At 39.7% G+C, this 16063-nt stretch overlaps 1 protein-coding gene across 9 annotated transcripts in view; it reads left to right on the top strand.

Annotated features, from left to right (window-relative positions):
* megf11 (multiple EGF-like-domains 11) overlaps positions 1–13738 on the top strand; it is a 118632-nt gene extending 104894 nt beyond the window's left edge. For 8 of the 9 annotated variants that reach the window (XM_086074451.1, XM_086074453.1, XM_086074452.1 and 5 more), the window contains 10 exons: positions 2334–2462; positions 3155–3283; positions 3758–3886; positions 4028–4156; positions 5044–5280; positions 6467–6669; positions 6738–6801; positions 9989–10036; positions 11200–11385; positions 12735–13738. In XM_086074451.1, coding sequence (XP_085930577.1) covers positions 2334–2462; positions 3155–3283; positions 3758–3886; positions 4028–4156; positions 5044–5280; positions 6467–6669; positions 6738–6801; positions 9989–10036; positions 11200–11385; positions 12735–12922 — 1442 coding nt within the window. In that variant the 3' untranslated portion in view covers positions 12923–13738. The remainder of the gene's footprint in view (positions 1–2333; positions 2463–3154; positions 3284–3757; positions 3887–4027; positions 4157–5043; positions 5281–6466; positions 6670–6737; positions 6802–9988; positions 10037–11199; positions 11386–12734) is intronic. The other variant, XM_086074458.1, reaches the window with a different exon arrangement.
* Positions 13739–16063: the final 2325 nt, after the last annotated feature.

The raw sequence follows: 16063 nt of genomic DNA on the forward strand, positions 1-16063 counted from the left end.
TGTGACTGACTGGTGACAAGTCTAAACTGTAATCTGCCTTTCACCCAAACTAAGTTCTTCAGTTATTTAGTTGTATAGATAAATGAATAGATGGATGGATAGTTTTATTTTATGATAGTCAAGGTTTTATGACGGCGACGGCTTTAAATGACTGAATTTACTTGACATTATTTGAGAAGAACTTGGAAGTCAACCATGTTCTACTGTACAGGCCAATACTTATGCAGAGCACCTCCATTTTGAGGGAGTAGATAGCACTGACGACAACCTGTGCATTTGGTACCTTGGTCTTCAACGGGGATTTATCCGACTTAATTCACTTCTCTTCACACCACCACTATCATGTTACAATGCTCACTTTATTACTTTTGCTTTATTCCAAAACATCATGGTCCAAATACTTGGACCCAACGAGCTGAGACACTTTCATACTTGAGATTTGACATCAAATCATTTTGAAACTGATAAAGTAGGGAAACGCTGGTAGTTTTTTTAATTCTCTTTCATGACATTTGAGAAATGTTTCATCCGATCAAAGTTTAACACCATGAAAAAAAAGCAGCGGGAAAGTAGTCATTTGTCTGAACCGTAATGAAACGGCGAGCAGGTGCGTGGCGAAAACAAGTCCCGGCGTTGAGCGTTTGTTTGCGTCCTCGTTCGTCCTCCGTCCTGCCAGACACAGCCTTAATGAAGCTCTCCTGGTGTGATGAGGCTCCAATCCCCACAAGCAGCCGAACGGCGGAGCTAACCTCCTGGCATTAATGACAGCCTGCTCGAAGGAGCATGAAAGGGGTCTCGACAAGAGCGGAAAGGCTGTTGAAATGAAATCATTAAAATCAGCCCAGATAAAAAAATAAAATAAGTATAGCAGCCACCTTATGTGACGTTGCTGAGTTATTCTCTTTATGACAGAGCTTAGATGTGCCGCGTGTCCTGTTGCTGCCGTTCCCTCATCCTGATGGTGAGGAGCATCTGGGCCTAATTTGTCCCGCTGCCCAACAATAAAGTACAATGGAGGTTTCATTGCAAGCGATATCTTTTATTGAAGAGTGCCAAGGAACGCTGAAATATTAATTTCATGAAAAATGTATCCAGTGGTCTGTGTACATGGTCTATTTTAATACTGTGGCGCATCAGTCATTCCGCTCGGGTTGGTGAAAATGGGGCAATTGTGCCACGGGAGGCGGTGATTGACTTCTTTGGTGTCGAAGCACATCACTTCATGTCCACTCAAATGAACACTGCCGTCCTTCTCATTAGCCAATGTCAAACTGCATTTTCACCGTTGCTTATTTCTGCTGACTCGCTCCCATTATCATCAGTTTTATTTTATTACTTGTAGCATATTCTGTATGTTCATATTTTGTGGAAATTCCAAACTTTCTTATAACTAATAGTCCAGTTTAGAAAGTATATTTTAGTCATATAGTTTTTGATCTGAGTGCGGATGTGCTAACCAGTGATCTTTGCAAACATGAAAGGAAAAGTCAACCCAAAAAATGTAATGTTCTTCACATTAATATGTCTTATGCAGCCCTGCTAGTCTAATCATGGTATTCTGGCGTTAGTGAAATATGAGTTAAGCTGCAAAATCCAGCGTTTTTAATCAATATGAGAAGGCAGCCATTTTGCTTAGGGGGTGGCCATTTTGCCGCTTGCTGTCGACTGAAGATGACATCACAGTTGCTCAGATCTCAGGTAACAAGTTAACAACCAATCACAGCTTTCAGATTCAGAAAACTGGCGAGCTGTGATTGGTCGTTGCCTGAGCCCTGAGCAACTGTGATGTCCTCTTCAGTCGACAGCAAGTGGCAAAATGGCCGCCCCCTGAGATGGATAAAAATGGCTGGTTTTGCTGCATAAGTCATATTCCACAAATGTAATATTAATCAGAATGTCATGTTTAGGCTAGTGAGGTCACATATAACATTATTGTCAAGAAATGTTTCTGGTTGACTTCCACCTTAATGAGGTTTTATTATAGTCTCAAGGATTTGAATGACATTTGCTGCATGTATGCAGGGCCAATAGCTATTTTATTGTCAAATCAATTTTGTCATTAACTTCTTTATCAGTTCACATATGATTTCAGAGAGACACTTTTGCCAATGTTCACATCTCAGTAGTGTCGTTATTACTGTTATTACTGTATTCTCCATTATTGCCCAGTCACTGCATCATTAAATTTGCTCAGTATTGCACACTTTATATTGCTAATGAGTGTCGTGCCTTTTTGCAAAACTCAGTGACTCTGACCCCGTTTCTCTGTACACATTTGTGTCTGCCAGGTGTGATCATATCAGGTTGTAATCTTGTTGGGGTTTTTTTTTCAGTCTGTCCCAGCGGCAGGTATGGAAGGGCCTGTGCTGAAATTTGCCGCTGCACCAACAACGGTACCTGCAACCCCATTGATGGATCCTGCCAGTGCTTCCCTGGTTGGATCGGGTACGACTGCTCTCAGGGTATGTCCACCCTCTTTTCTCCTTTGGTCTCATTTTCTAATTAACCTTCTATTTGCACCCCTCTTCATCATTTGATAATCTTGTGGTTTGCCACAGTCAATGTTTTAGGAGGACCTCATATATGAAAAGTATTCTCGATAATGTTTAGGATTGCAAAGTAGCGAAGTTTCGCTAGGGAGTTTACTGCAGAACTGTAATCCCACTTGACTGGATATTTTGGTCTCAATATCCCCCTGCAAGTAAGTTTGTGTTGTTATAGTTCTCTCTCGCACCAAAGGTACTGTCATCAAAATAAGATTATATTGCTAGTTTGCCCCCCCCCCCCCACCCCCCATAACAAACAATGTAGCTTCCCCTGTTGTACACGACCTATTCCAATTGATTATCTTTTATTCTCATTATTTGTATTACTAACCCAAATTGTATAATGCTCTATAATGTCAACCACTCTTTATTCAAGACTACTCTGTTGTAGTAGAAATAATTTCTAATAGATGTTATTTAGCTTTAGGCAATGGAGTCTGATGTATTCATTATATTCGCAAATAATAGAGTGGTTGAGCGAAGAGCTCCCAATTAATATTCTGTCAGCTTTCCATTTTATAGTTTGACGCGTGCGTAATAATGATGTAAAAAAAAAAAAAAGTCCCACGTTGCTCCTCATCTTTGGCTCATGTCTCTGTTGTGTGCAGCCTGTCCCTCGGACCGCTGGGGCCCAGATTGTCTCAACTCGTGTAACTGTCACAATGGAGCTCAATGCAGTGCCTATGATGGGGAATGTCGGTGCGGACCTGGCTGGACGGGCCTCTACTGCACGCAGCGTGAGTCCTCGAGCAAACACACACTGTCACCTAGAGGTTGTGTGGCTTAACTGCAGCAGGCGCAGACGCTGTCGAAACATCTGGGCAGATGCTGGAAGCCACTTTATCATTTAGATTCGAGTTGACAGCAGCATAAAAATTAATACATGTTTGAAGCGGCAGTTGTGGAGTTCATCTAAGTTAGTGTGACTCAATATGTCTTAAACTGTCAAAATGTGTTCCTTATATACTGTCATACAAGGTTCAGCAGTCTTTTATAGTATATTCATATCTTTGTTTAATAATCGACATCAAAGCATATTCTGCTGCTGTAGGAAATATTCGATGTCATTCGCGTTGTCCCTTATTGTGCATGCGGCACAGACGTTGAATGCTATTGATTTTGCTGTTGCACCGCAAAATGACCTTGGCTCTCGTCTCAACATTGTCTTCCCGTCTCTCCTCCATTGGCAACATTTCGCGCCTCCGTCCCAGGCTGTCCCTCAGGCTTCTACGGCAGGGATTGTTCCGAAGTGTGTCGCTGCCAGAACGGCGCCGAGTGCGACCACATCACGGGCCTGTGTGCGTGTCGAACCGGCTTCATCGGGACCGGTTGCGAGCAGAGTTTAGTAGGCCCGCCACATTGAGCTCTGTGCAAAAAAACGCCCAGTGGATGAGAATAAGAGGGCGTGCTATAAATAATTTTTGATACAGACGCTCTCTCAGTGCTTTAATTTTGCAGTAATGCACCTCTCCTCCATGCAGAGTGTCATGCCGGTACATTCGGATACGGCTGTCAGCAGCTGTGTGAGTGTCTGAACAATGCTACCTGCGACTACGTGACCGGGACATGCTACTGCAGCCTGGGATATAAAGGAATCCGCTGTGATCAAGGTGAGCAGATGACTGAGATGAGCGAGGCCGTCTCATTGGATCGTGATCAAAAACACAGTTGGGAAACTTGTTTTCATAGCAACCACATCGTCGGTCAGGGGTCACCAAACTCTGATACTATTTACCAAATCCGTTACTGAATTATCGTCAATTTGGCAAATGAGTTTTAAATGCATTTATTTCAGTATTACAGCCGCGGCCTTTTGCCGGAAGAAGGAAGGTCGAACGGTCTGGGAGTTGTAGTCTTTTACTTGATTGCTGCGTAGAAGCGACATCATCTACTGGCAGTATATTTATTTATTTTACAAATTATGTTTATAAAAAAAAGATGTATTCAACGTAGAACCATGTTTATTCTCAACAGGAATTCAAACTACAAATCCACTTGAGAAGAAAAATAATGGATAGAACATCCTACACCTTTAAGACTTTCAAGCTTACCAATATGTATTTTTTTTTCTTTTAAATCTCGCACAATTTTTTTTTATTAAGCTAATACTGAAACAAATAAAAATTAAACTAAAACAATGTTGAAAAAACAAAAACTAAAGAAAACAAACTTGCTCTGAAAACTATTGTTAATTTAAAAAAATGGTGAAAAACAAAACTCAAAATGGGAAAGAAAGAAAAAAAGCTAATTATAATGAAAATTCCAAAGCTATTACAACCCTGCTTCACTTTGGTTTAATCATTAAACAATAAAAGATAAACAACAATATTTGGTTAAAAATATTTTGCAATAAACAAATGAAAAATACATTTTTATTTGATGAATCATAATATTTGATAGAATAGAAATTAGTGACAAGCCTACAAAATCCAACACTTTATTTCTCTAAATCTCACCCGTTGTCTTAACAAACCACTCTGCAATGTCCTGTGTATAGCGTCTCTCATGATGGACGAGCTGAACCCCTACACCAAGATTAGCCCGGCCCGCGGCTCGGAGCGCCAGTCGGCAGGCGCCGTCATGGGCATCATCTTCCTCCTCCTCATCATCATGGCCATGCTCAGCCTGTTTGTGTGGTACAGACAGAGGCAGCGGGAGAAAGGACACGAAATCCAGCCTAGCGTGTCGTACACGCAAGCCATGCAGATGACCAACACTGACTATTCTCTCTCTGGTGAGATCTGCTATGCTTCTTTCCATCACTTGTACTCATTTACCGCGCTTGTTTTAAGGCACTTCATTAGGTACACCTTCTCAGGTTTGTATGTTCTTCCTGTGCTTCCCTCGGGCTTTCCTTAGCTACTCCGGCTCCAAAATCATGCATATTGTTAGATTCATTAAAGACTTTATATTGTCTATAGGGTCGAATGAGGACAACAAGCAAGTGTTCAGTAAGAAAACATCGCTAATAAAGCTCATATCCCATTGAAGGGTGAACGTTTGCAAATGTTGATTTCTCCCCAAGGGTCGTTCAAGATCACATTAGCTAAACATTCGCCAACAGTTTTAATGTTTTTTGTTGTCACAAGAAAATTATTGACATGTTCAAAATTTCCTTGCGTTAAAAAAAAAACACAAAAAAACGTATGAATGCGTTTTTTGGGAGTGAAGGACAAAGTATTAAAAAAAACTTATTTACACGTTTTTGGGTTTGAATGAGTTAATTAGGGATGTTCAGTAACACTTTTTTTCAGACTGATACCAGTACATGCACTCAACTCTTGAGTACTGTAGTAACTGACAGCGATACCAAGTACGGATACCACTAGTACTTTTGATACATACCCCCCCCCCCCCCACACACACACACACAAAAAAACAACAACAACACTGATAGATAATTTTAAAGAAGGACCTACACATCCCAACATAGCATTTTCCCTTAAAATTAATGGCAACTTACTTTTCTAATTTCTAATTCCTGATCGTAAAACATCCACAAGAGGGCATTAGATACTGGTGTCGGCTGCCGTCGTGAGTACCAATACCTTAAAATAAGGCTTGGTATTGTCCCGATACCAATACTGTAACTGGTATGAGTACGTGGCCATCTCTAATATTAATTGTTTTGCCTTTATTTTTGCATAAATCTAACCTACAAAACCAAAACATTTATGTATAATAAATCAAATATTGTTTATTGTAATACAGATTAATTAATTGCTTATGTTTGGTAAAAAAAAAAAAAATTGATGTGTTTTTTTCCACATTAATTCGATTTCAAATCATTCAGCCCTAAAAAGCTCTATAGAAAATTGATGGATCAGTGAGTTCCTCTCCTGATTTGATTAAAAAAAAAAAATCTGTCATTGTGTATATAACTTGTCTACATGAATATGAATTGTTTCTGAAATCGTCAGAGTGTGGCAGCACCGTGGCCATAAAGACGAGCGCAGCTGAAGTCAACCACAATCCAAGCAGCGGCGGCGGCAGCGGCGGCGGCGGCGGCGGCGGCAGCGGCGGCAGCGGCCAGTGCTTCTCCAACCCCAGCTACCACACCGTGGCCCAGTGCAACGTCGTATCAACCATCTCCAGCAACCTGGACGCCACGCTGACCCTCAAAGTACGCTCACACGCCACACAAGTTGCACTCAAATCAAAATCAACCCGCGTTCTTTCACCCCCTCGCAGTCGAGCACTCTGAAAAGCCGAAACGCTTCCGAATGGAGAGCCTACTGCAACCTCAACGATCTGGGTGAGTTTGCCTCTCTCATTCCCCCACGAATAAGCTCATCCATCGTGACTTTGCGCCGCCGCCCCAAGGGCAGAGACGTGCGTGTCTTTAGCGGGCGACCTGGCCTCACTGCTGTGAATGAAGATGAACCACAGACTCCTTGTTAGAAAAAAAAAAACCCTTTGCTCTCATTTTCATTTGATATGCGTCTTAGAAGGAGAGCGGCGCGGCGCGGAGGAGAACACGGGTCAGTGAGAACTCGTTAGTATGCCTTCTCACCCCGTGTTGGATTCCTCTGTGATGGCTTACGCCAGGTCAGCTACTGCACTCTGGAGGAATTGTGGTATTAAGAGAAACATCCATAATTGCTGAAATGGTTGAATGTCCACTGGAGAATCCTATATTTTAGATAGAATATATTGAATATACGAATCATGTTAACCTCTGTACTCTCATTGGGCTCAAGTTGAATTCTATTTTAGACAGGAAATGAGAATGCACTCTTTAACAAATATTTTAAAAGGCTGATATAAGGTAAATCTAAAAAAAATAATAATAATTCTCAGGGAGCTATTTATTTAAATTTTCAGTTAACTTTAACTTCTGAACCATTTGTTTTTGTTGGACATTAAAACAAGGAAATTTGAAATATTAAGATTTCAGGTATTTCTACATTTTGGGGAAAAAATATTTACTGTAGAAAACTATACATTAGGGGTGTTAGAAAAAATTTATCCGGCAATATATCGCGATATTACAGCGCGCAATTCTCGAATCGATTCAATATGCGGCCGAATCAATTAAAAAAAAATAAAAAATTAATAGGAATATTCAACAAAACGTCTTACTTAGGGTTAGGATTTAAGCATGGAAGAATGTTATATTAATGGAACATTAAGCGTTAATATTTTATTTCAGTGCTGTTCAAACAAACAGACTGCAACCTGAATTTTCAGATAAATAGATACATTTGCATACAAATCTTACAGTGTACATGTACAAGTTTACTGATTAGTATGTTCTAAATTTGAGTTTTAAAAAATCGCAATAATCAATTTATAGTTTCGTATCGGGATTCATCGGTATCGAATCCAATCGTGATACGAATCCAATCGCCAGTTACTCGGCAATTCACACCCCTACTATACATAGTATTCACTGACGTCACGGGATCGCGAGTCCGCCCCTCATGGTGGGTCAACGTTGCTTCTATTGTATTTACGCCGAATGTTCTTTTGTTATTGATGAATGTCACCCCCAGCTTCCTTTAACGTTACTTGTGCAAGCAAGATGTGTGCGGAAGATTTAGCTCAACATTCTTTGCAGCGGTACACGTTGAAACGTTTGGTTAGCGGAATCGATTGGATTGCAGACATTTGCCGATAGTGCCCGGACCGGACCGACGCTCCTCAGCATTTGCATGCGTTGTCTCGCTTTCTGTTTGCCCCAACAAAGGCGTGCTGGGTCGATAGGTGGGGGTCGGTGACGTCATGTGAATACTTTGTATGGAGAGGTATGGTATTTTCCTTGCTTAACTTTCCAATAAACTTTTTAAGACATACTAATAACCTTGGGAGCTCCCTTTATGTTTTGTTAGAAATTTAAAAGGATCTCAATTGTCTAATATTTAAAAAAAAAAAATCTACATTTTGAAAAGTCTGAGAAATTGTTTGATAAACATGCGTCAAGATTGGCATTTGTTTTTGAAAACATGTTGACGCCAATCCCCCCCCCCCTACTAGACTACTAATAATCGGTATCAATGTGTTCCCAACTCCATTGTTCTGCAACTCTGAAGTGAATAACCAAAAATGCTAAATTAGCGACGGATAACTATGGAGGGGGAAAAAATACACCGTATTTGTTTTTTTTTTGTTTTTCCGATTAGATGGAAAATGTGGTAGAAGCAGTTGGTTTCTAGGCTGCCAAAATGCAAAATGCATTCGCCACGTGTTAGTCTTGTAACCGATATCATCAAACAATTCTCCCAATCTGTTGACGTCGTCATTAGTGCTCCCTGGTTCACATTTATTCATGTGACTGCTGTCCCTGTTTTTTTTTTTCTGCCTTAAAATGTCCGCTGGATCTCACCCAATCAAGATATGAACCGCAGTCTATTTGCGTCTTGCTTTTTTTTTCCCCTGCATTGTCAGCCGTGGACGTTGGTAAAAGTTATGAGCCTGGGTTTGACAAAGTAGAAAGTACAGATATCTGTTTTCAAATGTAGGGAGAAAAAAAAGTAAGTTGTCAGAAAAAATACTCAAGTTAAAGATGAATAAAGTGCACAAAAGACATCAAAGGTCTTGTCTTGGCATGAGCTGTTAAGGTATCTGACACCATTTCTATGAATTCTCAATTTAGTTTTCAGTTCTGGTGTTATTTTTTAGATTGAAACTGAAAATGTTGAAAATGTGGCAAGTTTTGAAAATAACAAATGCTGAAAAGTGTGAAAACAGATTGCATGAGCATTCAAACTACGTCACAACAACAAAAAAGGATCACTGCACTCTTGCAGTTTTTTGTGTATATAAAAAAAAAAATCAGCGAGTGAGCATGTACTACTTGTATAGCCGAAAGGTTTTCAAATGTCAGTTTGGAATAAAGCAGTTCTTGTGCAACAAGGTAGAGGCAAAACAAATGGGGACAAAGATGGCTGATTTTTTTTTTTTTTAACAAATTATATTTGTCATGGTCAAGTCAATTGTTTTGACAATATGACAAAAAGTCCGTTTTTTATTGCAATCTCCCTCTTGTATTGTTCTAAACGTTATTTACAAGTAATGTATATTTTTTTAATGATCTATACTCTACCAACGACATATCGTGTCTAGCAGAGCAGTTTAAGACTTCATCTCAATGGCAGAAGGTTCAATTAATTAATATGTGCTAATTGAGACGAGATCAATACTTGTGTGACGTTTTTGTTCAGTGGTGCTTTGTCTCGATGTCGATGCATGTGCTTCGTGATTTCGATGATGGAGGGCTGGTGAAGAGTCTCTTCTCCATGATTTTGAAAATATCCCATCCTGACCTCTGTTGACTGGAGGAGGTTATGGACGTGTGATAACTTGCAACTTAAAAAGTATTCTCATTGAAATATATATATATATATACTACAAAGAAGTACTACGTTGTGCCAAAACAAAAAGTTAGCCGCAGATTGTGCGAATTATGCGACGTCTGACTTTCATCTTTTGACATTTTGCAGCAGATGTTCAACAGGGGGAGACGCAGGCTCTGAGAGGCTCCAGGAAAGGTAAATAATTCATTTTCAGCATCACCGCACGTGTGTGCGTGCGTGCGTACATACTAAATTGTGAGGACCGAAATACATCTTTAACCAACAGATTGAGGATATTTTTCTTTCTGAGGGTCAAGACTTGGTTTTAGAGTTTATGTTTGAATTGGGTTATGGATGAGGTTAGGGTAAGGAATGGGGGTAGGCAATCATTTTTGATGGTTGGGGTTAGGGGGAGGGGCTAGGAACTGCATTATGTCTATGGGTGTCCTCACAATTATAGTAGTAGTAAGTACAAGTGTGTGTGTGTGTGCGTGCGTGTCTTGTTCGACTTTCCTGGCACTAATAAAGTTGAAAATTGTCTTTACAAAAATTGGTTCTATGTGCCCCCACTATCTCGAGGCGGCCGTTTTGCCTTTTGCTGGCACTTCAACTGAAAATGACATCATAGGGGCTCAGGTAATGACTCGAACGGCTCACCTGTTTTTCTGGGTTTGGTCATGTGACGTTCGCAAGAAGAGCCTTTAGGCACGGTGATGTCATTTTTAGTGGACAACAAGTGGCAGTAGAAAATAACAAAATGGCTGCCCCCTGAGATAGATAAAAACATTAGGATTCTTCTGATGAATTCGTATTCCACAACCGCAGTATGAATCAAAATACTGTTTCGACTAGTGGGGGCCCATTTTTGACTCGACTTCCCCTTTCAGCCAATTTCACCAAATGGTTCCTTTGGCCACTTGAATGCAACACGCACCCCAATCTTCTCATACCCTCCATTATTTCTGTGGAGATCTTTCTGAAGAAGGTCATGCAGTTTTCTCCCAGTGGTAATTGCCCTCAGTGGCTCAATGCCCGATGCGTTATTTGTTCTCCCGCACTGTGCGGTCGCTGGTGGCTGCCAGAGACCCAAGAGTGTGAAGAGAGGTCTGAAGTAGCCTTACTGTGGTCCATAATGAGGCCTCATAGACTGACTGATGAGACTGTTATGGATGAGATGAGTCATCCGCTCGCTCCTCTCGCTACCCACATTACTTCACATCGCCATAATTCAGCCGAGGCAGAACAAGTGTAACTTTTTAAAGAAGCGGTTTTATTACTCTTCTGCTGGGACCGCTACGCACCGGCGACCGTGGCTTTATCCTCGCTGTGACTGAATGCGCTTGTCTCCGTTGTGGCAGATTACATCAAGGGCCCCACGTGCAACAACGAGAACCCCTACGCCACAATCAGGGACCCGCCAGGGCTGGCGTGCAAGCACACCGAGAGCAGCTACGTGGAGATGAAGTCGCCCTCCCACCGCGAAGTGCCCTTCGGGGGCACCGCCACCCTCCTGGGAGGCACGAGAGGGAACATCTATGATGTCGGTGAGAACTTGAAAGCTAACTAAAACGGAAATTGGACAAACATTATCAGCAATGAAATAAAGTCAAAACGAGAGCATGTTAAAAGGACAGAAACTAGCTGAAGTTACATTTTACGTTTACAAAACTTCTTCTTTAAAATTATAGCAAAAATGTCCTCCATTCATCTTTGTCAATTCAGTTTCGTAAATTCACTTTTTGGGTTTTGTGTATTTTTAAGGAAGGTCAAACTGTTGTTTGGGGAATTGTAGTTTCCTAAATTATTTGACAATATCTAGTGACCTTTTCTTTTTCTTTTTTTTTACCTTGCACACAACAAATTATCTCTCTCTCTCTCGCTCATATATATATATATATATATATATATACTAAAATATATATACTATATACTATACTAAAACTACTTTTTTAAAGTATCTAAAAATAATTTATAAATCCATTCTATAAACTAATTAGAACTGAATAAAAAAAAATATGAAATAAAAACTATGATGAAAAACTTAAAACTATATTTAATCCCTCCTTTATTTTACTCTTATTCTGTGTTTATGGATTTATTTATTTTTATATTCAGTTCGACACCCTCTGGAGAACAAGTTGACTGTTTTCGTAATAATGTAGTCCAATGATTCCAAATAACTCGTGAGAGACCTAGTTGGTCACAAAATTATTATTTAATTACAACAAATAATATATCTTTGGCAGAACAATTAGAGGTACAATGACTGTAATTTCTCAAGTATAACATGGTTTGTTTTTACTGTTTTTTTTTAAGTATCAAAAATTTGTCACATTTTGTATCGATGTTTGTGAAGAAATTTTTTTTTACTGTCCGTTTATTCCAATATCTTAAGCAATGTCTAATTTTCCAAGTTTATATAATAATGTGGTTTTGACGTATTTCCCCCAAGAATTGAAAAACTGATTCTCATGTGGTTTTGAGAAGTTTGTCTTCTTCTTGGCATGTTCTTCTTCTATTTTCTTTTGCCGGTTGCCATATATTTTTTGTGCATTAACACCACCTTCTGGCCACCAGTGGTAATTCACCAATAACAATTTCCAATCCGCCAAAAGAAAGTCAACACAATTAGGGAACGGGGATTTTGGATGCCAGTGCGAGCTGTAATTCAAAGTTGCACCTGAGCCAAAGTGATTTTTTAATTTTTTTTTGTGACTTATAGTCGGAAAAATACAGTATGTCATTTCTGTGACATTTTGTGCCATGAAATTTTTCAAATGTAAACTGTGAGCCTTGGCTCAATAAAGTTTGGGAAACACTGGTGTTGTAAATATTTTACTGACCACCCTTCCCTTCTTGCCCCCCCCCCCCCAACCCCCCTTTGTCCCTCAAGCAATCGCAGAGCCCACAGTGAGTGTTTTGCAAGGGCCCAACGGGATGGCCACCGGCTTCTCCCAGAACCCGTACGACCTCTCCCGCGCCGGCCACATCTCCGCCCACTATGACATTCTGCCCATGCGCCACAGCCCCACGCACACACCCCCGCCGCCACACCCGGAGAGCCCCAGCTCACTCCTCTAGAGGGCCCGACCCGGCACGCTGGAAACACTCCCGTCAGTTTTCATACAGTCCCTTTGTCTTCATGTGGTCAACAAGGACGTGACAGCCACAGCTCTTTTGGACCCGAAAGGAAAGGAGGAAAGCCCACACACCAGCAATCAGTCACCTATTTTATTTTCCAAAATCCCCCAGACTGCTTCCTGGATCTTTATGGACGCTCTGGAGCGGAAGGCGGATCGACAAGAGGGAGCGGAGGCTGCCACGCTTGGATTGGACGGATAAGTTATTTACAGGGACAGAGTCGTCCTTCACTTGAGTTTATAGAAGGGCAAAATGTGGTTGACGTGAGTAACGGTTGTGCCAGCCCCAGTTAAGAGTGTACAGCAGTTTGGATTTATGATGTACAGCAGGGGTGGGAAAGCTTTTGAGCTCAAGGGCCATATTTAATTTGAAAATGGCCAGAAAGAAAAATGTTTGGAAGAGGGAGTTTGCAGTTTTCAAAAGAAAAAGAACAACTTTTGTCATGTTTATCAAAATAGCCAGTATGACTTGTCAATGTGAAAAAAAATCTGCTGTCTCTGCCAACATCTGGGCCTGTAATTTGATACGCGCTCCAAAAAAAAAAAACTGAGGAAGAACAAACAAACAGAAGGCATGACTTAAAATGAAGTCAACCTTAAACATATCTTAACAATAATGTTATATCTGACCTCACAAATCTAAACATGACATTCGGATTAACACTACATTTGTGGAATATGAGTTATGCAGCAAAATCCAGCGTTTTGTATCCATCTCAGGTGGCGGCCATTTTGCCACTTGCTGTCGACTGAAGATGACATCACAGTTGCTCAGGGCTCAAGCAATGACCAATCACAGCTCACCTGTTTTGTGAAGCTGAGCCGTGATTGGTTGTTACATGAGACCTGAGCAACATTGATGTCATATTCAGTCGACAGCAAGTAGCCAAATGGCCGCCTTCTGGTATTGATAAAAACTCCTGAATTTTGTTGCTTAACTCATATTCCACTAACGCAATATATCGTATTTAGACTAGTGGGGCTGCATAGAACATATCATTGTCAAGATTTTTTTTTACGTCCCCTTTAAGTTTTATTTTTGGCAAAGCCGCACGGTAGTACTCGCGATGTATTTGCCGCAAGTATTCAACAAATGATTGACACCTCGTAAGTCACGTCTTCTCGCCGTGATTGGTTGTTTTTCCTTAGGTGGAATGGTTTCTTGATTATCAAATTAGAAGCTTTTTTTTTGTTTTTCACACATATTTAGCATGTAATACTGACAAGCCATGATGACTGTTAACAAATATGACAAGTGTTTTTTTGTTTTGTTTTTAAATTGCAACTCCCACTTTTAAGATTTGTGTAAAATATGTAAAATACTGTAGTAACCGTGACCCTAATGAAGACAGGCGGTGTAGAACATGGATGGATGGGTTTATTTTAATAATAAACAGTCCCTCTAATTGTATTATTTGAATATAGTGATTTTACTAATTTATCATTTAAAATAAATTAACTATTAAAAAGGTAATATATATATATTTAAGTGTTCAGTGGGCCAAAATAAAGAACGAAGCGGGCTGTAAATGGTCCACAGGCCCTACTTTATGGAGGAGAAAAACTGCCAAAATTCAAAATAAATGACTAAAAGTGAAAATAAAAACGGATATAAAAAATATATAATTGGAAAATTAAATCCCCAAAAAATAAATATAAAAGGAAATAAAAACAACTATATATATATATATATATATATGTATACACACACACACACATACATTTGTATTTAATTTTTGAATTATATATTTTTTATATCCATTTCTATTTTCACTTTTATTCATTTAGTGATTTATTTAAACATTTATTTATTTTAAATGTTGGCAGTCATGGTCCTCCATACCACTTTGCCCACCCCTGATCTACAGGCATCACATGGCAGACGTAGATGAGATGACGAGCAGTGTAAACATGACAGACATGATCTCATTGATTTTTTTTTTTTTTTTAAAGCATGGATACAAAATGTCGTCAGTCGCAGTCGGTCCTTTTCTCCGCTGTAATGAGCACACAGTGATGAGATGCGGGGTCAAAGTGAAGAGCTTCATTTGTGTTGCAGTGTAAATGAGGTTATGATATTCAGGTCAGCAGAGTTTATGCGCTGACTGCATCAAAAACACGTCTCAACTTTTGGATTTGCTCCTCATTAACGAACTGACTGGATCTCGTGTTGTTTTTCTGTGTCGGAACTTTTCTTGCAAATGTCTGTACAGGGTGTCAGAGGATGGCTTTGACCTTTATGTTTGGTATTTATACGGCTAATTTCTTTATTTGTTCATTTATATTATTAGTGATGGTAAGTTTAATCCGTGTGACATTAGAATTACATTTAAAAAAAAGAAAAGATGAGCATGAACACATAAAAGGGTACCCACTGATGTACATAACACCAACACATCAAATGTATCATCTTGTAAGATGTAATTTTGTGAAGCGTTTTAAAATGAAATTCTCTCGTTCTCTTTCTCTCGCTCTGTGAGACTGTAAATTAAATTTTAGATTTTACCAAAAAAAAAAAGAAGCTTTTATCTGACCAATTCAACACCCACGCATATCATGTGTCGTTACATGTGGAAAAAAGAAAAATCATCTGTTTGCATTAAACAAATGCCATTTGTTATCAGTTACGATGAATTGATTCATTGACTTTGTCGCTTGCATTTTGGCCTCTACGGAAGCAATGACGTAGTGACAATCATTACCCAGGACTGCATTTCATCTGTATTGACATGATGCACCTTACTTTACTTCAACTTCACATGACTGTTATCTCTCTAGAGGAGATTTATTTTTGAATCTCTTGGTGTCATATCAATGCTGTTTCTTGTTTTGGCACATTTCAGATTAAAAAGCCTTTTGTGTCATTGCAGGTGTTTCAGTCAGGTTTATATCCAATGTCGTATGTATTGGCGGGTTACAGTCTTATCAAGTGCACGTGTCCTCAAACATCGCCACTCACATTCATGGTAGGGCTGGGTGATTATGGGGAGGGACCAAAAAAGAATCGTGTCTACTTTGACTGATATTGAAATCACGATTTATAAAATATTCATATATATATATTACTCAGAAATATTTTTTT

The sequence above is a fragment of the Leptonotus elevatus genome, chromosome 4, assembly GCF_054856555.1.
Source record: "Leptonotus elevatus isolate MCC_2025b chromosome 4, RoL_Lele_1.0, whole genome shotgun sequence".
In the NCBI taxonomy this organism is placed as follows: domain Eukaryota; kingdom Metazoa; phylum Chordata; class Actinopteri; order Syngnathiformes; family Syngnathidae; genus Leptonotus; species Leptonotus elevatus.